This window comes from Monodon monoceros, unplaced genomic scaffold, assembly GCF_005190385.1.
Source record: "Monodon monoceros isolate NGI ecotype Baffin Bay Population unplaced genomic scaffold, NGI_Narwhal_1 Super_Scaffold_2, whole genome shotgun sequence".
Classification (NCBI taxonomy): domain Eukaryota; kingdom Metazoa; phylum Chordata; class Mammalia; order Artiodactyla; family Monodontidae; genus Monodon; species Monodon monoceros.
In genome coordinates this window covers 49,318,818-49,344,743 of record NW_021703776.1, presented here as the reverse complement: position 1 = coordinate 49,344,743, position 25,926 = coordinate 49,318,818, and the positions used below count along the sequence as shown (strand labels likewise).

The following is a 25,926-nucleotide window of genomic DNA, read 5'->3' as shown; positions in this document are numbered from 1 at the left end:
GTAACATCTCTAAATTAAAATTTAAGTGTTTTCTGGGAATATAAAAAAAACAAACTTCACTGAAGAAAAAATTTGAGATTGTGTGACTAGGAAGAAATATGGCAAAACTGTTTTGAGGAAGGCATGGACTAAATAATGCTTTTGGCCCATTTTATGCCAAGCTACTCAAAATGATAGGCTCTGAGCTAGATAGGCTGTAACATGTTCATTCATTCATTATTTATCTACTCAGTGCCCACTTTATGCCATGCTCTGTTAGATATTAGGTATATGGTGGTGAGCAAAATAGAGATGGTCCAGAGTTTCATGAGTGATGGGACGAATAGGTTTTAAACCAGGAAGTATAATAAATATGTAATTAGCTACTGCTATTGCAATGAGTAATAAAGTACCCTGTGTCTCTAACCCAAGAGTCTTGTGCTTTTTGCCAGCATCCATGAAACTGTGGCAGGCTAATTTGATAGCTTGCAATAGTGTAAAATCTCAGATCCTTCACAGTTCTTGGTGTCAGTCAACTGACAGACTGAAGAATGAGGACTTTTTAGTTTAGAAAGGAAAACACCAAGAAGGGGATAAGGCTGAAGTCTACAAAATCAGTAAGAGGAAACTTTGTTGTGTCCACTTATCTTGAATATCAGACCAAGGAAGCAATCCTTAACATTTGGGAGAGGTAAATTTAGAACAAAAGAAAGGAATTTCTTCACAGAGAGGGTACTAACTTTATAGAAGTTACCATCTCAATAAGCAGTGCTGGCTAAAAATATAAACTGTTTTTAAAAAAAAGGGCCTCACTAAATTTATGGATGACAGACCTGGATTGCCCAATTCAATACACATTTGATGACTCCATCTTTGCCAAGTGGAGGATCGTGTCCTACAATGAGATCTTCATTATTCTGTCTCAAAGAAGGACTATTGGGAAAGGTCATTAATCTGACCTAGTAAGGCCGTTTTTAATCTACAAAATAAGAATTAGACTCTCCCTTGCTTTAGTATAATTTGGATATACATACATAGATACATATGTACTTGGGATCTGGAATGATAAAATCTCCCTCAGAACAAGCTACAATGCATAAAAATCTTAATTTTTAAATATTAAGTAATCTTGGTAAAATATGCTTATATTTTAGGGCAGTTGTTTCCCAAACTGGATGTGTAGAACACTTCTAGAAAATTCTAAGAGGCATATCTTGAAAAATATGTCCCATGGTCAAATATGTTTGGGGAGCAATGCACTATATATCCTTGGGCATTCAAAATTCACATTAATAACAAGGGCTCTGATAAGTCCTGAGTAAGGAAACTAAACCTAGCATTTCCAAAGTTATTCTAATATTATTCTACCAGACCACAGCATGCCTATTATCTCATCTTATGAAACATCATTCCATAAAATGGCAGATAGAGAATGCTCTTTTAAGGTGTTAACAAATGATTTATCTGGTAAGGAATATACAGCTATAATGCCACATTATCTATAAAGCCCCACTAATCTGTGGTGGAAAATGACAGTAAGCAGGGACAGAAAGGGATGCCAGGTAACTAACTGGATTTCCTGGTTTGGCCAGCTGATACAGGATGGGTAGGTCATCTTCAGTTGGGGGATCCTTGGGCTCAGCTGTTTCTTGGATCCAAGGAGTCAGAAAAACCCAATTTCAGGAATGTTTCCATGTTTCAGGAATATGGCAAGCATAACAATCATAATTATAGCTAACATTTATTGCTGCCAATCAATGTGCTAGGTGCTCTTTTGAGCACTTTACATTAAATTCTCACAATACACTATTATTATACTTACTATTTTCACAGAAAAGGAAACTGAGGCGCAGGAAAGTTAAGTAACTGGCCCAAGAGTACACAGCTAGTCAGTGAAAGAGCTGGGATTTAAGCCCAGGCAGTCTGGCTCCAGAGTGTCAATACTTATGCTCTGCTACCTTTGGAATTACAGCATATACTAGCAAACTTCCATATGACCAGTGTAATCCATATCACAAAGCAACTCACTGGACCTTCAAGTCAAGTTGAAGCCTTATGTAAATAGCCTTAAAATAACACCCAGAACTGTGCTAACACATCTTGAAAAGCTTGTCAAAGTTTTACAGTTGTACCAGAAGAAATAAAATACAAATGGGACAGCATGGACCTATTGTCAAAACAATCTCCCCTTTGCATAATTTCTTCTTCTCACCAATTTCTTACTACAAATATGAAAACAAACAAAAACCTACAAATATACTCACCCTCTTTGAATCACAGCACTGTGCAAGCCCACTTTGTTAAAATAGTCTCTAAAAAACTTTTCTTACAAAACATGATATATGTGTTTTCCCCCCCGGACGCCCAATCCTTTGTATACTTTTAGTTGAGTGCTGAGCACAGAATCCCTCTGGGCCCTCTTGGCCTTCAGAACTGGTGCGGTTCACTGTGTAGACATTCCCAGCCAGAAAGCTCTTCCCCAGCCATTCTGAATCGTGTGCTCTGCAGTGTTTACTGTTTCTTCCATCACATCCTGTAGGGTTTTTGTTTCTGTTGTGTTGCTATTATTTTATATGTTGGTGTGTTAGTCTTCTACTGCTGCTGCAACAAATTATCACAAATTTGGTGGCTTAAAACAACACCCATGATTCATCTCACAGTTCTGTAGATCAAACGTCCAGGTATGGCTTGGCTCACTGGTTCTCTGTTTAGTCTTACAAAGCTGAAGTCAAGGTGCTGGCAGGCCTGTGTTCCATTCTGGAGATTCAGATCTGCTTCTCATCTCATTTGGGTTGTCGGCTGAGTCCAGTTCCATGTGGTTGTTTTACGGAGGTTCCCATTTTCTCACTGGCTGTCAGTGGGGCCACCCTTAGCTCCCAGAGGTCTCTCTCCGGTTCTAATGGGCCCCTATATTTCAGAGGCTGCAACAGTGGGTCAAATCCTTCTCACACTTGGAATCTCTGTGACTTCCCCTTCTGTCCCATCTCTTTTGCCTCCAGCCTGAGAAAGTTATCTCTTTCAAAGAGCTCATGAACAGAAACAGACTCACAGACTTAGAAAACAAACTTAAGGTTACCAAAAGGGAAAGGTGGGGGAGGGATAAATTAGGAGGTTGGGTTTAACATTTATACACTACTATATATAAAATAGATAATCAACAAGGACCTACTGTTTGGCACAGGGAACTCTACTCAATACTCTGTTATAACCTATATAGGAAAAGAATCTGGAAAAGAATAGATATATGTATAACTAAATTATTTTGCTGTACACCTGAAACTAACACAAGATTGTAAATCAACTATACTCCAATATACAATAAAAATTTTAGGGGCTTCCCTGGTGGCGCAGTGGTTGAGAGTCCGCCTGCCGATGCAGGGGACATGGGTTCGTGCCCCGGTCCGGGAAGATCCCACATGCCGCGGAGCGGCTGGGCCCATGAGCCATGGCCGCTGAGCCTGCGCGTCCAGAGCCTGTGCTCTGCAACGGGAGAGGCCACAACAGTGAGAGGCCCGTGTACCGCAAAAAAATAAAATAAAATAAAATAAAAAATTTTAAAAAGACCTCATGTGATTAGACTGGGCCCACCCAGATAACCCAGAATAATCTATTTTAAGGTTCATAACCTTAATTATAGCTGCAAAATCCCTTTTGCCATTGTAACAAAACAAATTAGGGGCGTGTTTAGACATATTTAGGGGCCATTCTGGGTACCACTTTTGGTGAACACTTCTGTGCCAAGATGGCCAAAGGGTGAATGATAATGCTAAACACCTGCCTCAAAAAAACAAAAAACTAAACCAAACAAAGCAAAGGAAGAATTTCACAGTGAGATGTTAAGTTCCTAGTTTTAATCCATTTCCAGAAGCCTTTAAGGCCTGGGAAACAGGATAAAAATCAGCAGCTGGTTGGGAACTGGTGGAAGGTCTTTGATATAAAGAGAAAAATGATCTCCCATATATCAGCAAATGGTAGCTGGAGGAAACGACTGACAGAACAGAGGATGACTTCCGGGGATTTAAGAGAATATAGGAGTTACTGCAAATGGATATTCCTAGGAAAGCATCTCCACAGCCTGAGGTAATATTAAAATTTTTTTTAAAAAACATGAAAGGGCTGGAGCAGGATTCTGGATAACCCTGGTATGTCAGCCAGTAACCCTTCAGTTGGATCCTAGGGAAGCCCTGGGGATCTGGCAGGAGAGAGGCAGGGGCATGTAGGGAACTGGGGGTACTCTGGGCTGTGGATCTTTTACCAAGGGTAAAACTGGAAGTATGTCAATATTTTAACAACGAGTAATGGATGCCGTAATATTAACAACACAGTGACATCAAGTGACATGAATAACATGTGCACTAACACTCTCACTTCTAGGGAAACAACAGCACACACTTTCATATTTCAACCATCTTCATAAACTGTATAGATACATCGTTATTTACTAAGCAATTCCACCGATGTTGAACATTTTGATCAATTCAGTTTTTTTTGTATTAACATAGATCATCTTTAAATAGAAAAATTCAGTGTTATGGGAAAATGTAAGAAATTACATTAAAAGAAATATATTGCTCACTTGAAAGTTTAACCAAATTTGCCTTTTGCATCATTTCCTCAATTCTCCTAAGTGTCAATTCTGCTCTTTGTGCCTCCTAAGGGGACTGTAATCTGGCTACTCCATTTTCCGTCTTTATAATTGTTTCTTATCCCATTCATCTCCCTTTCTATTTTCATCTTTAGTCTTTTCCTTTGACCTACTCCTCTCTATTTTTTAAAGGCCTTTAGAAACCGTTTCTTTGTAGTCATAGGTGGGCTAAAATGAAACATAATTTTAGTCCCATTTAATTAGACTTTTAAATCTGATGGTACATTCTGCCTGAAGCTTTTTCAGGGGAATTTCTGAAGTCCAATTACGGGGCTATTCTCATAATAAGGACTATTAATTTATAATGAAATTGTCTGCTTTTAAGCTTCATCCAGATGCTGTTGTTAAAACTATACTAGCCCGACCACATTCCTATGGGGTCATTAGTATGGCCAGTACAAGCAGGTGAAGGCTGCTGAAGCCAGGTTCTCAGAACTTCTGTGAAGAGCTGGGTGGCTATAGGCAGTCCCTCAGGGAATCTCACCAGCCCATTCATACTGTGGTCACCCATTCTATTTTTTTTTAAATTTTACTGAAATATAGTTGATTTACAATGCTGTGTTAATTTCTGCTGTAGAGCAAAGTGACTCAGTTATACATACATATTCTTTTCCATATTCTTTTCCATTATGGTTTGTCACAGGATATTGAATACAGTTCCCTGTGCTATATTATACAGTAGGACCTTGTTGTTTACCCATCCTATATATAATAGTTTGCACCTACTACTTCCAAACTCCCAATCTTTCCCTCCCCCATCTCCCCTGGGTAACCACAAGTCTATCCTCTATGTCTGTGAGTCTGTTTCTGTTTTGTAGATTTGTTCATTTGTGTCATAGTTTAGATTCCATACATAAGTGATATCATATGGTATTTGTCTTTCTCTTTCTGACTTACTTTGCTTATTAGTATAATAATCTCTGGGTCCATCCATGTTGCTGCAAATGGCATTATTTCATTCTTTTCAGTGGCTGAGTAATATTCCAATGTATACATATACACCACATCTTCTTTATCCATTCACCTGTCGATGGACATTTAGGTTGTTTCCATGTCTTGGCTATTGTGAATAGTGCTGCTGTGAACATAGGGGTGCATGTATCTTTTCAAATCATGGTTTTCTTTGGGTATATGCTCGGGAGTGGGATTGCTAGATCATATGGCAACTCTATTTTTAGTTTTTTGAGGAACCACCATACTGTTTTCCATAGTGGCTATACCAATTTATATTCTGTGGTCACCCATTCTTTTTTTTTAACATCTTTATTGAGTATAATTACTTTACAATGGTGTGTTAATTTCTGCTGTATAACAAAGTGAATCAGCTATACATATACATACATCCCCATATCTCCTCCCTCTTGCATCTCCCTCCCACCCTCCCTATCCCACCCCTCTAGGTGGACACAAAAGACTGAGCTGATCTCCCTGTGCTATGTGGTCACCCATTCTTGATGTGCTAATTCTGATATCCCTCTCGGTCAACTCAAGTATGCCCAAGTGGTATTTAATAAACAAACAGTAACTGAATCCTTACATATTGGAACCTTTGTGTTGCCTTCACACATTTAGGACAAGTCACTTGAGAAGAAAGTTCTTGGGTCATAGACTTTCCCCCACAAATTTAGATATTTCTCTGTTCTCCTCTGGCTTTTAGTCAAATAAAAGAGAAGTCTGAGGCCAGCCTGATTTTCCCTCTTTTTTGTATAGCTTTCAAATAAATTTATTTGGTCTTCATAGGCTTTTTTCTTTCTCCATGCAATTCTAACATTTCCCAGGGTGTGCTTTATGTCGGTCTCAAGTGGATTCCATGGGTCGCCTCCCCAGTACCCACCTTCCCCTTTCTCCTTGTAACAGAACCTGATGTTCTTCAGACCACCATCTATCTGATCAGCAAATTCCACTTCTCTGCTGTCAGTCCCTGGCTTAAGTGCAGGCATATGTTATAAACAGTCCTGAGGATGAATTTCAGCACACCTGTTTGGAACCCTGGTAGAAAAGAATGTGTTCACTGTCCAAGTGTCCTGGTGCAAAACCTGGAACTACCATACCACTTTGCCATGAGGGAAGACAGTCTTCAAAGATGCCACCACACAGAAAAGAGTCTCAAAGAAATGGAGCTGCAGCTTCTAGATTAAGCCAACCCTGAAGCTCACCTACCTCTGGAATCACCGTTTATGTAAGCTAACAAATTTCTTACTCTTTAGCTTACCTAAATTGAGTTCTCTGTACCCACAGCCCTGAGCATCCCAAACTACCGGTATCTCTTCTGCAATGATTTTCTCCAAAATATTGTGAGAACTTTTAATCCACATACTCAAGTCATGTCTTAGTCAATGTTTTGATTACTGCATTTCACGAAATGCAGTAATCAAAAACATAGACTAAGACCGTTGATTTCTTATGCCAGATTCCATTCTCTATTCTTCATATTTGTCCTTTTCTCACCATTTAAAACCTTTTGTTCTTTTCGTCAGCATTTCGTGAGAACTTCTCAATACTGTCTTTACATCAAGGATTCCATTTCCTATAGTATTAATTCTACTTTTTACTCCCTCCTCTCAGATTTCAATTGTGCCACTGTACTTGATTTCATTTTAATTTCACATATTATGTATCTCCCTTTCCATCTCAGTTTACTGTTTTTACATTTCAGAATGTTCGGTTCTTGTTGCCTTTTGTTTCTCTTTATTTTTTATTGAAGTACAGTTGATTTACAATGTTGTGTTAGTTTCAGGTGTACAGAAAAGTGATTCAGTAATTTATACATATATATGTATATATATTCTTTTTCAGATTCTTTTTTGTTATAGGTTATTATAAGATATTGAATATAGTTCCGTGTGCTATACAGTAGGTCCTTATTGTTTATCTATCAATACTTGCTTGTTTGGTAGTATTTTTTCAAAAGTCACAAGAATTTTATTCTTTTAGTTTTTCTCGTTCTTCTAAGAGGGATAATCTACCCAGACAAACAATGTATAGCCAACAAAATGTAGACATTACTTTGACTCGTCCTGTAAACATTTAACGGTCTCTGAGTAGCTCTTAGATCAATTTTAATATCTCACATGTTTCACCTAATACTGCTCTCATGTCTCTGTCTCCATCTACTAAATATCTTGTTCTCGTCACTTCCCCTGATCCCTTTTTGCACATAAGGTTTTCTGGTATTTGTACTCATACCCGAGAGAGAAAGAGATATCATACTGATGGCAGAGGGGAGTCAATACCACTGTGGAGATCTCAACAGGATCAGGGGTGGGAAGAGCTGACCATTTTTTGAACTGTAATCAACCTTGTGTTTCTCAAAAAGGGAATGAGGGAGGAAAAGAAAGGTTTAACTATTTCCAGGTACACATAACATAACCTGAGTCACCAAATGGGCTTTTAAATCTAGTTCTGGCTAAATGGAAATTCTTCCAAATAACTTTGATAATTATTTCATTGCCAGTCTTAATTGAGTGTTGGATGTTTTTGTCTTTTTGGTAAGAAACAGAGAGGAGCAATAGGTATCATTTTAAACTAAAAGCTCCTAATACTTTTAACGAGCTCTGATTGAGGGCTCACAGATGCAACACAAGAAGAAACTGTTCATATGCAATGTATAAAAAAGGTATAAGTTTACATAAAAATGAGAAATGTCTATGTATTTCAGTTCAGTACCACTTTTAATTGGGGCTGTATCCCATTTAACTGAGTGTCTTTGAAATTAACTCTGTTGTATGCTGATATCTGGAGAATTCAATATGACTCTCTGACCGACAAAACAGACATAGCATTTGGTTTCCAAGTTACTTCTTACTATTGAAATATTAGTAGGTAAAATTATTTCCAATTAAACAGTGGGACATTATAGCACAAACACATTTGACAGGCTCCTGATGCCTAACTTCCAAAGTTTTGGATCTTCTCCCAGATCTGGAGAGTGTCCAGCAAAGTCTAATTGTGCCAGTGATAAGAGAAGAGCTGGTAGCATCCAATTCAGCTCGTAGTAAAATCTAATTTCCACCAGAAACCTTTGAATTGTCCCTTGCAATATTTCAGTTTGTGAGTAAATACAGCCCACATGTCTGTAGCTGTCTCTGGAACACTTTTTTTCTCATATTAAGAGTCTGTAAAATGTTTATAAGAAAACAAGAAGATTCAGAAGTACATTTCTCAGATTATTGGTTTTATAAAAGTGTGTGCACACATACACACACACACACATGCACACACACTCCTAAGTAGCCAACAGCTCTTCAGCCTATCTCTGAGTAAATCTGGATCCCTGCAAATTTAATTTATCTAGCAAAACTGGAGCAGTTAATCAGAAACTCAATACTACCACGTATTATCAGAGAAGGTATATATGGGAGGCCATGTTGAATGCTCTGTATTTTCCATAGTTAAACTGGGAGAAAGAGGGGAAAGAATGACAGAGGGAGAGTGGAGGGGACAAAGGGAGGAGGGACAGAAGAGGAGGAGAGAACTATGGAGGAGGGGTAGAGGAGAAAAGAAGATGAAAGGAGAAAAAGAAAGAAAACTAGGTAGGGCTTCTCTGTTGACGCAGTGGTTAAGCATCCGCCTGCCAATGCAGGGAACACGGGTTCGAGCCCTGGTCAGGGAAGATCCCACAAGCTGCAGAGCAACTAAGCCCGTGCATCACAGCTAGTGAGCCTGTGCTATAGAGCCTGTGAGCCACAACTACTGAAGCCCGAGCGCCTAGAGGCCATTCTCCGCAACAAGAGGAGCCACTGCAATGAGAAGCCCACGCACCACAACGAAGAGTAGCCCCTGCTCACTGCAACTGGAGAAAGCCCGCGCTCAGCGACGAAGACCCAACGCAGCCAAAAAAAAAGTTTATAAAAGAAAAAAAGAGAACTAGGTAATATCTTTGATTTTTATGAGAAAATACCCAATGCTTCTCAGTTAAGCCAAGTATGGGGCTTATCAGACATTAACTCCTCCAGCCACCATAGCAAGGCCAGATGGGAGGCAGAAACGCAGTGCAAAACAAGGCAGCATGGGTATCAGACAGACACAGACCCCATAGCAGTGGCCACATGGGGCTGCCAACAGATTGTCACTACAACCTATCACTACAGGACAAGACCAAGTAGAATCTTTTGTCACACCGTACCACTTATTGTAACTTAGCACCTTAGTACCATTCTGTGGAAAATTATTTAGGCATACAATGAAATCTCATAAAATTTACATTTATCTGAAATACCTTGTACTATGCACTGTCTCTATTGTCTTGTCCAGTAAATTTGCATGATCATTATAAAGCAACAAATGTAATGTTACGTGATGCTTTGAAGGCATTACTAAGGCTGGACTCAACTCAGATCAGAGGTCCAAGCGCCAGCTAAAATAGTTTTGTGCAGGCCTGGTACTTTTTATTTTGTAGGGCTGGGAAGCAACTCATGTTTATGAGAGCCAGGGACAATGATGAGAAGTCTGCCTTTGACTGAGTAAAGACTAGACTGGTAAGAACTGTCTTTCGATGTATAAAATAGCTACTTTGTCTGCCAGTGTTTTATGATTAAAAAATGGGTGGCTTCTTGACTCAAATCAAATATTTGTTATCCAAATCAACGGTTGAAAGATGTGACCAGCAAGACCTAAGACTTTCTGACTAAGGCAGAACTGAGACTATTAGTCTGATTCTTTTCCTATTTCAAGAACCGGGCTGATGCAAGGGTTTCCAGAGTTATTCCAATGAGTAGACCCAGAAGGCAAAATCTGAAGTAAAGATGACTAGGTCTGGTGACTAAGATGACTAAGGAAGAAGAGAGGACCCATGCTCTACATCCTGCCTGGAAGGGAGAGCAAAACTCAATATACATTACTCTCCACATGCTGTCTGTGCACTGGAAAAAACTGCCTGGGACTTTATCTTAAGATAATTTTTTTTTAACTGACAAAATGAGGTTGATTCCTTTCCTATCGTACACAACTGATAAAAAGGAAACCCACAGTTAATTTTACAGTTGAAAAAGGTCTCTTATGCTTCAAACCAACTTAACAGCAGCTTTTATAATTACCATGGTCACTTAGGTTTTCCTCTGGATAATATTTTTTAAAAGGGGTAACAGAGGTAGGAGGAAGCCAAGGCTTACGTAAGAGGCCTTGTCTTGTTTTATTTTTGACAATATTTCTTAATCTTTGAGAATCTCAATACTATTTCCCACCTTAAGGTAAAAACAGAGTTTACTTGAAGCTTGCTGGAGGGCAATTTGGTTTAGCTAGCAGAATTTTAAATAGGCATGTTATCTGACCCTATAATTTCATTTCTGGAATTTACCATACAGAAATACTTGGACAAATGTTCCACAAAATAAGCACAAGGATATTACTGCAATATTGTTTGTAATAAGACCAAAAACAACCAACCAACCAACCCCTAAATGTCCATCAATGGGAAATTAAACTATGAAATAAATGAGCTGACAATTATGCAGTTTCAAAATGAGTTTGATCGCTATGAACTGACATAATATATCATGACAAAATAAAGTGAATAAGGCAACGTACAGAAGAGTACGGTGTATAGTATTAGCCCATTTCTGTGAGAGAAACTGACAGATGTGTGCATGTGTGTATGTATTTAGGTATTTGTAAACACACACTTTTGAATTTGCAATAAAGGAGATCTGGAAATATATCCAGGGGGTTATCTTTGGGAAGTGGATTTTGGATGGGAGTGTAGGAAAGACAATTTCACTTCTTATATTTCTGTGCCATTTGGCATTTCTGCTACCAGCGTACTTTACTTTGTGGTTAAAAAAAAATTTTTTTTTTTAAATAAAGCTACCTGGTATCTACATCTCCTAAGTTGCTCCTTCCTGCAACAATTCCTGTTTCTGAAAGTGGCTTGTGGAGTGAGAGATCGCTGAGACTGAGGCTCCAGGTGCAAGCACTTTTTTTTTTTTTTTTGCGGTAGGCGGGCCTTTCACTGTTGTGGCCTCTTCCGTTGCGGAGCACAGGCTCCGGACGCGCAGGCTCAGCGGCCATGGCTCACGGGCCCAGCCGCTCCGCGGCATGTGGGATCTTCCCGGACCGGGGCACGAACCCATGTCCCCTGAATCGGCAGGCGGACTCTCAACCACTGCGCCACCAGGGAAGCTCAGGTGCAAGCATTTTTAAAGAGGACATGTTGGGGAAGATCTGCCAGTGCTGATAAACACTGTATTTGCAGGTTGGCACCCAAGCGTCACCGATTCAGAGACAAAGGCCAGGCAGCTGCATCAACATCGGCTCTATTGGTTTTACATCAAGGACCCCAACTTCTATAGCCTCCACCCAAACTAGAAAAGATGACATCGTGGGAGATAGAAGACTGAGAACAACGTAGGAGATAGAAGACTGAGAAATCGATGAGCCTAGGGTAGAAGGGCAGTGACTCATTCTCTCTCCCCTTCCCAAAAACCGGCGAATTGTCTGTTTCTTCTTTATCTTTTCATTTGATGGTTTAGACCTGTGGTGTCCAATATAGTTCACGTGCCTACTGAGCACTTGAAATGCAACTAGTCCGAATTGAGATGTGCTGTCAGCATAAAATACACAATGGAGTTTAAGAATTTAGTATTGAAAAAGAATACTTTTTTCAATATTTCATATTGTTATATTTATTCCATGTTGAAATAATAATATTTTGGATATACTGTGTTAAAATATGCTATTAAAATTAATTTTACTTGTTTCTTTTTGCCTCTTTTAATGACTACTAGAGAATTTAAAGTGACATGGTTCATGTTCTGTTTTCTATTGGACAGATCTGGTTTAGACTTTCATAGACATTCCACATGGAATATCTATATATTTAAATGTGTAAAGAAAGGAACAGTAGGGTAGAGAGGGAGGCATGTACACACATGTACACACCGCCCCCCACCAACTGTTACACTGCAACCCTGTATAACTTCATGCCTGCCTAGCTTCCTAGGGTAGTTCATTACAGTTCACTGTTCCTGTCATAGGTCATACAGCTCTGCTGTATGTGGGATCCTGGGGCAAGTCACTTGGGAGGATTAAACTGAATAATGTATGTCAGATCCTCAGGACCATGACAAGGATGTGTAATAACCTCTGTCAGCAAGGGTTAGCTGTGCTTGACATGATAAGAGTTCCAGAAATGACCAAGCCACAGTTCTACCCCAAAGCACAGAATATTAGAGTTGGAGTGAAACTTGGACATTATCTACTCCCATGTTTTAAAACCCTTTTAAATCTCAGAAGCCCAGTATATGAAAAAGATGAAATCAAGTTGCTCTGAACAAAGCTGAGTGTGGGAACAAGAAGGGCTGGGCACTCCTGGACTATATAGAGGCAGGAATATGAGGTCTCTATGAAGCAGTCTGAATGCCATGGATGTGGTGTCTTATCCCGGCCTCTCCACTTTACAGATAAAGACACTAAGCTCCAGAGGTCGAGGGCTTGCCTTCAGTCACAGAGCTGGCAGAGGCAGGGCTGGAACGGACTCAGGTATCTGGTTCCTCAGAAAGAACGTGCTCTGCATCCATAATGACTGCAGCTGTGTGGACAACGTGTGCGCGCAGACGGAATGTGGCTGAGAAAAGCACTGCTGGACAGGTGCACACAAAATATGGGGGGTGGGAGTGGTGGGGCCAGAGCGGGGGCAGGTCTGTTCCCTGAAGAGACAGCTTCTAGGTTTAGCTTTGGAAGATGAGGGAGGGCAGGTGGGCACCCAGAATAAAAGAAGCGCAAGGGTTCTAAGGAGGAAAACCTTAAGGCGAGTTTTTGGAAAAGGGTGACAATAGAAAGATTAATTTATCGGAAGTCCACAAATAGTCAGGAAACAGGAAAACAGGTTGGCAGGCAGACTCTGGGTGCCAAATTGGAGTGGCAAAGGGCTGCGAAGCTGGAAGCCTGCAGAGCTGCCTTGACAGGGAAAGACCTGGCCTGATGGTGGCTTCTCAGTATACTCCATGAAAACAAATTCATGATAAAGTAAGATACACATCAAGAATAAGAAAAAATCAGCATTGATTACATTAAAAGGCAGTACTCATTTGTTCTTACTTAGAACTACCCTGTGTGCATTATTCAAAAAGATCTTTTCCTCGGTACCATCTTGGGTATTTCCTCACTCGAGAAAATGCTTCTTTGGAGTTCTTCCCATTTGGTTGGTCCAAGAAAACATCCAAGAAAAGACAAGAAACCTGAAGGTCCGGTGAGTGCCCTGGTTTCCACACCCGTGTTCTGATCTAACCTAAGGTGATGGGTTTCCTCTCACAGACTAGGGCTTGCCTGCTGGTGTCTTGGTGTTCAGGGCATCTGGTCAAGGGCCTCATTTCCCTGATGTCACTAAGGAAAGCGCTCAAATATGGGGAACACCAACACAGTAACCAGTAGGACAGTTGGCAAGGCACTCAGTGACATTTTAAAGATATTTGCTCACAGACCACTGAGCCACAAAGGACAGTTTCTCTGTCAGTTTGTCAGCTACTGGGGGTTTAATTCATAGAAACCAATGACGGCAAGCCTAGAGAGGCCACCATCCGAGGGGGAGTATAACTAAGAAGCCTTGTTTGTTTCCTTCGAACAGTGACTGTATGTTCTTCTTGGTGGCATTTGGCATTTCTTAGCTAGGGATCAGTAGAGCTGGCAACTCAGAACTTCTAAGAATTACTATCTGTTTACCACAATCTCCATATTCAAAGAATTAGTAGCATGTTTTATTTTTTAAATGTGCGTTTTCTTTTTATGACTTTGCCGTCACTTGGAAAACCCCATAACTTTCAAACCACACCGACAATAGTTCTGACCAGGACTACAAGGCAACGGACAGATACCTGGACAGTTAACGTTTGTGAGTCTATTTTGCCATGAAGTTAAAAATCAGTTGGTATCATCCATCTGTCCATCCCTCCCTCCATCTCATCCTAATCTTCAAGCTGAGTAGTTGTCTACTGACCAAATTCATAGCAATGTTTTTTAGTATTAAAATATAACTCAAGGGCTTTCCTGGTGGTGCAGTGGTTAAGAATCCGCCTACCAATGCAGGGGACACAGGTTTGAGCCCTGGTCCAGGAAAATCCCACATGCCGTGGAGCAACTAAGCCTGTGCGCCACAACTACTGAGCCTGCGAGCCACAACTACTGAGCCTGCGAGCCACAACTACTGAGCCTGCGTGCCACAACTACTGAGCCTGCGTGCCACAAGTACTGAAGCCTGCGCGCCTAGAGCCCGTGCTCTGCCACAAGAGAAGCCATCGCAATGAGAAGCCTGCGCACTGCAACAAAGAGTAACCCCGCTCACCACAACCAGAGAAAGCCCGCACGCAGCAACAAAGACCCAACACAGCCAGAAATAAAATAAATAAATTTATATATATATATATATATATATATATATATAAGTCAATGTGGAGTAAAGATGGATCACCCATTGATGAAGAGTTAAAGGAGGAAGATAAAAGATCCAACTCTTATCTACTTTCGTAGAACGCTACTGAAGGTCAGTGTGGCAATTATTAAACCCAGAAAATAATGACAGATGGTATTTAAACTCTCTGGCTCTTTGTCAACCATCTGCCCTAAGATTCTTTTTCCTGAGTTCATATTTGCTAGGTATCACATTTTAGAATAAAAGGCATGCAGTTCTTTACAATATCACAGAAATTGGTCAGCCTTTCCACTATAGGAAAGGCTAGAAATCAAAGCTATTAGATGTGTGGTTTGCTTCTTGACCTCCCTAAAATATTGTTGCTGCTACATTGTAATAATGCATGAAACATTCTAGAAAAAAATATGGTACCTAATAAAACCACAGCCAGGGTAGAAACATGGCAGAGTGGGAAAATCAAAGGTTAGAGAGTCAGGTAGACTTAGGTTCAAATTTGGCTCTGCCATTTAAGAGCTGTATGCCTATGGACAAGTTATTTATACTCCTTGTGGAAGGCTTTGGTAAACAGGAAAACAGTCTTCAGAATGTGGGTTTAGTGAGATAATAGATGTGAAGTGCCCGGCCCTGAGTCTGTCACATGACAGACAACTGTTAACTCCCTTTGCTTCTTTTTTTCTCCCTAGATTAGGGAGGATGGTGAGCCTTGCTGATGCATAAATGGTTATTCCTCAATGTTCTTATATAAACAACTAGGATACGACCTCTGGAGAAGGTTAATCCTGACTTCTAGTCTTCCACTGAGAAATCTCTTTCCTCTGTGGAGACAAGCTTCTCATTATACCCATTCATAGAAACCTACACTTCACAGCATTTACCCCAGCTCTGGTTAATTGACTAATTGCAAATGCAATGCCTCTCTTCTGCACTAGGGTGTAAATTATTCCTCTAGAAAAGGACCTTGCATATAGTAGCCACTCAGTAAAGTTATCTGTAGAATGAATGAAACATCTGTTTCCAACATGTGACACACACCTGGGTGATATGGGAGATGATTTCAGGGGCTGAACATGGACTAAATTGTTTAATTTTAAGGGTTATGTATGAATTTTAGTGTATGTTAGACAAATAACTGGTTCATCAATTCTGTGATTTTATATATTTTTGCTTAAGATGAGGCTAAATAAAAAGTTAATTAATTTAAGATAGTAAAGAAATTAAGTAAGTATAGTTACCATGAATATGGCAAAAACCATGAAGGTGTTAAAAAAGATGACACAATTTGGGAACACTGCCATAGCAACAAGGAGGAACCCTGAGTGGACACGTACCAGGACTCCCTGATTTAGGGTCAGCCTAAGGCAATGAGGGAGTCTGCTTCCAGAATCCACGGCTTGTGAGTTCTCAGCTGGACACTGCAACAGGTGGGTCAGCACTGAATCAGGAGTTAAGCTGGAAGCAGGTGAAGCCGGTGGCTGGACCCCTGAACTCAGCTGGCATAAGTGAGAAGGCTTCACATTCAGATATCTGGGTGTTATCATAGGAAATACCAAACGTGAACTGAGCAGGAACAAGGGTCAGATCCCATGGTTGTTTTCAAGGTCACATCCCAACCGGCAGGAACTACCTAAGAGACAGAGCACCCGCCCCAGGAAGGGTGGCAGGCCCAGATGGATCCATTGTCCTTCAGCCTTAAAGGCACACGCGCCTGGATTCTGATATTGCTTCCCGCTCCCGGCAATTATTTCTCAATTTACTATCTCCGTGCAAGGCTCCAAGAGAGGGGTACTTTCTTTTGTGCACATTTGAAGAGCCAATGGGTCTCTACCCAACATCTCACTTTCCCAGAAAAGTGAAGCAGACCTGCTGCTGTTGTCAAAGGAGTTTCTCTCTGAGCCTCCAATACTGAGTCTCCCTTCTGAGACCCAATGCTGGCCTGAAGAGATGGGTATTCCTGTCATCCTGGATTGGAACATAGAATGGACTTTACCCTAGAAAAAAAATGTTGTAAATAGAAAATAGGTTTTGATAACTAATGTTCTGTATATGTTCCAGGTTATACAGGATTCTTTGCAAGCTAGACTGGGACCAGATTACCAACTATACTACCACTTCCGTGGGAGAATGTTTTAATGCTATAAAATGAAAATTTGGGCTGCAATTGTTCCATAAGTGCTGACTACCTATACTTAAAAATAAAGTACATCCCTTACTAGAGAACACTTTAACACTACATATCTTAAATTTCATCTTTCTTTTAACATCTTCCAGAAGAAGATTGTTTTTATCGTCAATGATGGCTGGTATTCAAGTTTTGTACTATTGAAAAATAACTGATCATTCTTCCCCCATAACAAAAGAAGGACCCAATCTTTACAATTGAGGACAATCCTAGACGCATCCAAGTAATTCCAATAAATACTTCTCTAATCAACTCTCAGCTGCACCAGTTTATTCATGGGATGAACTGAAATGACTGTCCCAACTCCCACACTGCAATATTGACAGTAAATTTTTCCTGGTTCTGACAATAAGCCTTTAACCCCAAATTTTCCACACTTGCCTGATGAAAAGAATTACATGACACACGTTTAAAAACAAGAATGCCAGGACTTACCTGGTGGCGCAGTGGTTAAAGAATCCGCCTGCCAATGCAGGGGACACGGGTTCGAGCCCTGGTCCAGGAAGATCCCACATGCCGCGGAGCAATTAAGCCCATGCGCCACAACTACTGAGCCTGTGCTCTAGAGCCCTCGAGCCACAACTACTGAGCCCACATGCCACAACTACTGAAGCCTGCGTGCCTGGAGCCGTGCTCCACAACAAGAGAGGCCACCGCAGTGAGAAGTCTGCGCACCACAACGAAGAGTAGCCTCTGCTCGCCGCAACTAGAGAGAACCCGTGTGCAGCAACGAAGACTCAATGCAGCCAAATAAATAAATAAAATATTTTTTAAAATGTTAAAAAAAACAAAACAAACAAGAACGTCAGGCCTCAGTCCAATAATGAATCAGAATTTCAAGAGAGAGGTCTGGGAGTTGCACATTTAACGACTGACCATTCCTGCTGATTCTCTCATCCAAACTCAGTGGTTCTTACCCTGGAGGATGAATTAGGATCACCTGGAGGGCTTGTGAAAACAAAGGTTGCTGGGCCCCAGCCCAAGCGCTTCTGATCTAGTCGGTCTGGGGTGAGGCCCAAGAATTTGCACTTCCAAAAAAGGTCACCTTTTTGGATACTGCTGGTCCAAGAACCACACTTCCAAAACCACTTATTTAGCCTATTTGGCAAACATTGCAGCTGAATTCAATATATTTTTTTTTTTCTTCCCTCCTTGGTAGAAAAACACCACCAGAGTCACAAGACTTCCTCTGGAGTAATACCCCTCATACTTTTTAGCTGTTTGATGTTAGACAAATAAATTTACCACTGCATCTCAGTTATCTCTTATCGTGAGGAATAAAAAGGTAACACAAGGAAAAGAGGTTTGGTCCTGTAATTGGCACACAATAGGCCTGCATTAAACATCTGTGTACTTTGATCACCTTGCCATGATCCCCCTCTGTGAGCTACAGATGAATCTGCTGAGGTCTAGAATAGTTCCCCAAATTTGTTACATGCACAAAACTTCATTTGGTTAAAACAAACAAACAAACAGACAGACAAGCAAGAAATGGCTGACCACCTCTTTTTCTTGTGAGCTAGCACGTAACTACGTTTTGAATATAACATGTCCAGTGGGAAAATATTCAACTTCCCAACTCACATTTTCCCATGGAAATAAAAATAGAAGACAAAGAGAGATTAGATTATGATTAGGCTCTCTGTTTAATTTTGACCAGGCTGAATTTAGTGCTCAGGTCTGGATTATTTTCCTGGCAGATCTTTATTATATTGTTTGGCTATTTCTTATGACCTGAAAATCAAACAAATGAACCACAGACTTTCAGACTCAGAGGGGCCCTGGAGGTCATCTCGCCCACCCACCCATTCTAGGAATGCCACTGAAAACATCTACAGTGTGTAGTGGTCCAGTCTCTTCTTGGACACCCATTGAGAAAGCACTATTTTCATGAACCCTGATCTTCTCTTCAGATAACTCTAATCATTAGATTTTTTTTTTTGCCTTTGAGCAAAAATCTTTATTTCTGTAATTTTAATATCTTTGGTTCTGCTCTCTATAGTGCCTGAATATGTCTAACCTCTCCTCTCCATGACAGCATTTAAAGTATTCTGAAATGGCGCAGACATCTTTCTTGCCTGTGCCTTTTCAGTCTAAACATTTTGTTTTTTCAACCCACCATCAAAATTTCCATATACTTAACAGCCCTGGTCCTCTTCTTGTGGAAAAGTCCACCTTGAGGATGTTTCCTCACACAAAAAAACCATAACGCGCTTCATGTTTGCCACATCCTCTCATTGCCAACAAAAACAAAATAAATTGTATGAACACTGGAGTGTTCCCTTCCAGAGTTTCCAAGAGCCGGAAGCTACAACCACACCCAACTACATTGTAAGGACTGAGAAGGCAGTTTCAGGACATGCTTGGAAGTGGGAGCCGCAGGCAGGTGGAGCTGGATACCATGTTCCTACTTGAAAGAGGGATGCTAGGCTGCCACTGAAATTATCCAAGACCCGAAACGTTTCTTTCCAAGGGAGACAGAGTGAAACAAAAGGTTATTTCTTACTTTCTACGAAACATTTCTGCAAATATGCAACCAACACTCCAGAGGTCCACAGGGGTGGCGTAGCTGGACTGAAGCAAGACTTCTGGAGCTCTGTACCACAGCGTGACGACCTGCAACGGCAAACGGAGTGGAGAGTTACTGAGGGGGACGGTTGTTTGCTTGACTCCTCACCCTGGGTGGTTTAATGCCAAGACTCAGCTCGGAAAGAACTCCTCAAATCACATGGGGGACACAGACAGAAGCAATAAGTAACCAGGACTCATCACTGACAGGCCAGGAAATTACATCACCCCCACCACCTGGGTTCTCACCTCGGACTCTGGGTGTCTTGTTAGTATGATAAAATAACTGAGTTTCAGAAAGCAAAAGCAAAGACTTAAACAAACCCTTACCTTGAAACAATTATTTCTTTCTTAAGGGGCTTTAAAAAACAATACGTGGAAAACAGATGATGGCAACGATTGCAGCTCAATTCCCACGTCAGCAATTTTGGGAAATTGGAAGATTATTCCAGTGGCTGCTGGATGGTGACCTTGAAGTCTACAGAGCACCCGAACAAGTCAAAACTACTCTTATCGTGAGACTGTGGGGAATCAAAATAAAGCCCCCTTCAATGCCACTCTTTCCAGAAAACAAAACATGAAGAAGAACTTGAGAGAGAATGTATAATCCAATTGTTTATACCATGTGTAAAAAGTCATCCAGAGGAAGAGATTCCAATATGGGAAGAACCCCATTTAATACTGAGCACTGTATAATAATAGATAAAACAAACACAACCATATCATTAAGGTTCCACATTTATAAGAGTATATAGGGGTTCAAATGCCTCTTTTTTGCGGGGAGCAGAAATTCTATGGATGTCTGAAATGAAGGTATATAAAGGAATTCAATACATAAATCTATTACATAAGAATTTTATATTATCCAGATTCCTTTTATCATTACTTATTGTCTTACTTAATTGTACTTTCACTGATGTCTAAATTTCCTGAAATTCTGTTTATGTACTTTGATGCTATAGTACTTAGTGCCTAAAGACTGCAGTAGCAATTCTCAAAAAAAAATGGTTGCCATCAATTTCCTTCTTTCCTTATATGCACACTCCTCTCATCAAGGATTGGAGTTTAGTTCACTTTCCATTGAATCTGAGTTGGCCTTAGTGACTTGCTTGACCAACAGAATATGGTGGAAGTAACATCTGAGACTACCAAAGCTATAGGTCATAGGAAGCCTGGTTGCCTGGGCCTTTTTGAATGCTTGCTCTTGAGATGCTTCCTCTTGGAACCCAGCTGCTATGCAATGAGAAGCCCACAAAGATGTTCCAATTGACAGCCCCAGCTGAGCTCTCAGCTGAAAGGCCATGTGAGTTAGCTATTTTGGACATTCCATCCTGACTGGTCCCCCAGGTGACTGTGCCCCTGCCAATGTCACATGGAGCAGAAGAACTGCCCAGTTGAGTCCAGTCAACTCACAGGATTGTGAGTGATCATAAAGTACCTCCATATCCTTCCCGCACGAGACCACACCACTGGCTCTCAACCCTGACTATACATCAGAATCATCCATGGGGCTTTTAGAAAAACACATGTGTCTGGGCCCTTATCTTGCCCCTAACTGAATTAGATCTCCATGGGTGGGTCCACTGAAATTCTTCTTCTTCTTCTTTTTTTTTTTTTTTTTTGTTTAAACTTCTTTAGGTAACCCTAACCCTTGGCTAGGTTTGAGAACCACTCAATTATACAAACTTATCCTCCAGTTCCTGCCTCCATGCTTTTGTTGACACTGTTCTAGTTTGGGAAGCTCTACTTTCTCCTTCACAGGTTGAAATTCTGCTTATCCTACAAAGCTCAGTTTTGACATCATCACCTCCCTGAACCAAATGCCACCTAAAAATCATACTTTGTAAAATAGTTCATAATATGGGTCCTTCCAGAGGGCATGGACCCAATTTCATCCATCATTATGCCTGTAAATGCCCATCATAATACTGCGCACATAACAATTGTGTTTTAACAAATACCAAACTGATGATTTTAAGGCAATCACTCCTAGAAGATAAGTGGGCAAAATTCAATTACCAGTCAACCCCCAAAAAGAAGATACTCACTACTTTTGTTAAGAAGAGTGTCCAATTCTGGGCGTTAGTTTTTAGTTAAATAATTTATTTCTGCTTTACCAATATTTCTAGCTGGTGGAACATTTCTCTATTTCTCTAATACACTGTATACCAAAGTGCAGGGGCAAACTTTCCATAAAGTTCCACTCCAGTGGTTTACAGACATACACAGATATTATGAGATCACATACTTATCTTCTCACTTCAGTTCGAAATAAAGTCTAACATCATATGAGATGAAAAGTTTAATCCAAATACAGCCTTATTTAAGCTGTTCTAAAGAGTCTGTGATTTCTGATCGATTACCCTTTCTAAAACACTTTAGGTAGCACTATGTTCATTTTCAGTACTTTAATCAGTGAGACTTATTATGATCATCAAATAAATGTTTAGACAAGGAAAATAATAAGAAAAATATTGATATATTAAAGAAGTTTCCTTCTATTCCTTTTAAAATTTAGTGACCACTCAAAATGGGTAACAGATTTTTATCAAATGCTTTTTTTTTTTTTTTTTTGCGGTACGCGGGCCTCTCACTGTTGTGGCCTCTCCCGCTGCGGAGCACAGGCTCCGGACGCGCAGGCCCAGCGGCCATGGCCCACGGGCCCAGCTGCTCCGCGGCATACGGGATCCTCCCGGACCGGGGCACGAACCCACCTCCCCTGCATTGGCAGGCGGACTCTCAACCACTGTGCCACCAGGGAAGCCCCTCAAATGCTTTTTAAAATGTCTATTAATAATGACCATTTGATCACTCTTTTATTCTATTAATGATATATTAATTACATTAATAGATTTCCCAATATTGTACCACCCTTCCCTTCTTGGAATAAATCATTCCTAATCATGGTTTATTATTCTTTTACTAGATCTTTGGATTCTATTTGTTAATGTTTATTTTAGGACATAAACTTATACTGATGAATGAGACTGATCTATAGTTTTTTTGTGTGTAATTTTTCAGGTTTGTATTAAGGATATGCAGACTTTCCATCCTTTTCTATATTCTGGAATATTATAAATGACATAATAATCAGTCCTTTGAAAGGACTCATAAAACCATCTGGATCTGGATCTTTCCTAGCATTATGTCTTTAACAATCTCGTAAATTTCTTGTTGGTAGTTAGTCTGTTCAGGTTTCAACTACTTTTTGAGTCAATTCTGGTAATAATAAGGAATTTCCCAATGAAACTCTTTAATGTAGATTTTAAAATGTATTGGCTTAAATTTGTACATAGTATTTCTTGTAATTATTTTAATCTCATCTATTTTCTTGGTTTTCTGAGAAAGAAAAAATTTTTCTCTTTATATCAATCAGGTTTGTCAGGAGTTTAGCTATATTATTTATTTAAAAGAAACTGACTTCAAGATTTATTTCCATTTTGGGAGGATTGTTTTATTTAATAATTTGTTGACATCTACTTTTATCTTTTTAAATCCCCCCTCTTAGTTTCTTTGTTTTTTTAAATTTATTTCTGAGTTGAAACTTGGGTAATTTATTATTTTAGTTTTGGTTAATGACAGAACATTTAGTTATATATTATTAAATAAACCGTCCTCATTTTTGTTCAGCTTTAAATAATATGTAATTTACCTTTAATTTTCTCTTTAATCCAAGAATAAACTAATTTGAAGAATTATTTAGAAAAGAGTTTTAAAATTTCCATATGATCAGATTATTTATGGTTAACTGTTAGCTGCTGTATTTCTAGTCTTATTTCATCATAGCCAGAGAATGTAACCTGTAGAATTTTTCTTTTTTTTTTAAGAAGATTTATTTATTATTTATTTTATTTTTGGCTGCGTTGAGTCTTAGTTGCGGCACGAGGGATCTTCATTGAGGCATGCGGGCTCTTCGTTGTGGTGCACGGGCTTCTCTCTAGTCGTGGCGTGTGGTTTTTCTCTTCTCTAGTTGTGGCGTGCAGGCTCCAGGGCGAGTGGGCTCTGTAGTTTGCAGCACGCAGGCTCTCTAGCTGAGGCGCGCGAGCTCAGTAGTTGTGGCACTCGGGCTTAGTTGCCCAGCAGCATGTGGGATCTTAGTTCCCTGACCAGGGATCGAACCCAGCGTCCCCTGCGTTGCAAGGTGGATTCTTTACCACTGGACCAACAGGGAAGTCCCTAGAATTTCTTTTCTTTATGACTATGCACATAACTGGCTTTTGTTCTGTAGGGTGTAAGGAGAATACTCTCTTTTAAGAGTAAAGTTCTTTATTAAACAGAGTTTGTCTCATACAGATCCTTACTTATATTTTTCTATACTTTATTTGTCAAACTTTGAAAGAGAATTGAGTTTGTGTTTTCCTTCCCCCAGAATCTCCTTGTACTTCTAAGGGTTTCTGCCTTATACACATTGGCCTTATGTTTTAGAAAATAAAATTTATTACAAAACATATTATTCAGATAATAAAAATTTAGATGATGGTGGACATAAGATACAAAGTAAATGCACAAATGCTAGTAAATCAGTTACAAAACATAATGGAAAAAAGGATCCCATTCATATAGTAACAAAAAAATGTGAAACACTGAGGAATTAAAAAACAGCAAGATCTATATAAATAAAATGATACACTATTATTGAAGAACATAAAATGAAATCTAAATAAATGGTGAGACAGACCACGACTAAGATGGGAAAAAGCCATATCATAAAGATAATCATTATTCCTGTATTAACACAAAAATTTAAGACGATCCAGTGATTTGGGGGAGTAAGTTAACTTTGACAATCAGGTGCCTCTGGCAGAGTAACACTTAAGAAGAGCCAAAAATAGTTCGAGAAATAAGGATGAAGGGGATTTGTCCTCTGTCACCAAAATATAATCTAAGATACAGCAAATAAAATAGTAGGTGCTAACAGATTAAAAAAAAAAAAAAAAAAAAGAATAGGGGGCTTCCCTGGTGGCGCAGTGGTTGCGAGTCCGCCTGCCAATGCAGGGGACATGGGTTCGTGCCCCAGTTCGGGAGGATCACACATGCCACGGAACGGCTGGGCCCGTGAGCCATGGCCGCTGGGCCTGCGCGTCTGGAGCCTGTGCTCCGCAACGGGAGAGGCCGCAGCAGTGAGAGGCCTGCATACCACAAAAAAAAAAAAAAAAGAATAAAGTCCTGCAAGATAATGAGATTCTGATTTACAAGGTGATATTTACAAGATATTTATAAGATATTCTTATAGGTGGTCTCTCTTTCATCTTAGAGAGAAAATGCACTAGAATATGTGAAAGCAAGACAACTGGCCACCCATTTGGAAGAAAATAAGTTTGATCTCTAGTTTACACCATGTATAAGAAGAAGCTGTATAGATGCAAGATCTAAATGTAAGGAGAGCTAGAAAAATGTATTCGAAGAAAACATAAGAGGACCTTGGGATGTGGAGGCCTTTTTCAGCATCACGGGAAATCTAGAAGCTTGAGATGAAAAGATTTATAGATCCAGCTATTTAAAACTGAAATCCTGGACTTCCCTGGTGGCACAGTGGTTAAGAATCCACCTGCCAATGCAGGGGACACGGGTTCGAGCCCTGGTCTGGGAAGATCCCACATGTTGCGGAGCAACCAAGCTGGTGCACCACAACTACTAAGCCTGCGCTCTAGAGCCCGCGAGTCACAACTAGTGAAGTCTGCGTGCCTAGAGCCCGAGCTCCGCAACAAGAGAAGCCACCACAATGAGAAGCCCGCGCACCCCCGCTCGCCGCAACTAGAGAAAGCCTGCAGGCAGCAACGAAGACCCAACACAGCCAAAAATAAATAAGTAAATAAATATATTTAAAAAAACAAAAACAAAAAACAAACCAAAAAAACCCAGAAATTTTCTTCACCAAACACTGTAAATACAGTAAAGGAAAGGATAAATGACAACCTGGGAGAAAACATCTAAAACAAATTACATCAATAAAACAATACAACAGAAAAATGGATAAAAAAATATGAAAAGACAATTCAAAAGAAGAAAAAACTATCAAAGATACTCAATCTCATAAAAAGAAAGGAAGAAAAGAAAGGAAGGAGAGAAGGAAAGAAAGGAAGGAAGGAAGAAAGGAAGAAAGCCATCACAATAAGAGGGTATCATTTTTGCCTGATTGGCAGAAAGGACAGAATGACACTATTCAGGGTTGGTCATGGTATGGGAACCTGTAAG

At 40.0% G+C, this 25,926-nt stretch overlaps 1 protein-coding gene across 4 annotated transcripts in view; it reads right to left on the bottom strand.

Annotated features, from left to right (window-relative positions):
- CDK6 (cyclin dependent kinase 6) overlaps nucleotides 1–25,926 on the bottom strand; it is a 233,322-nt gene that overhangs the window by 52,765 nt on the left and 154,631 nt on the right. For all 4 annotated transcript variants that reach the window (XM_029232925.1, XM_029232924.1, XM_029232927.1 and 1 more), the window contains one exon: nucleotides 19,670–19,779. In XM_029232925.1, coding sequence (XP_029088758.1) covers nucleotides 19,670–19,779 — 110 coding nt within the window. The remainder of the gene's footprint in view (nucleotides 1–19,669; nucleotides 19,780–25,926) is intronic.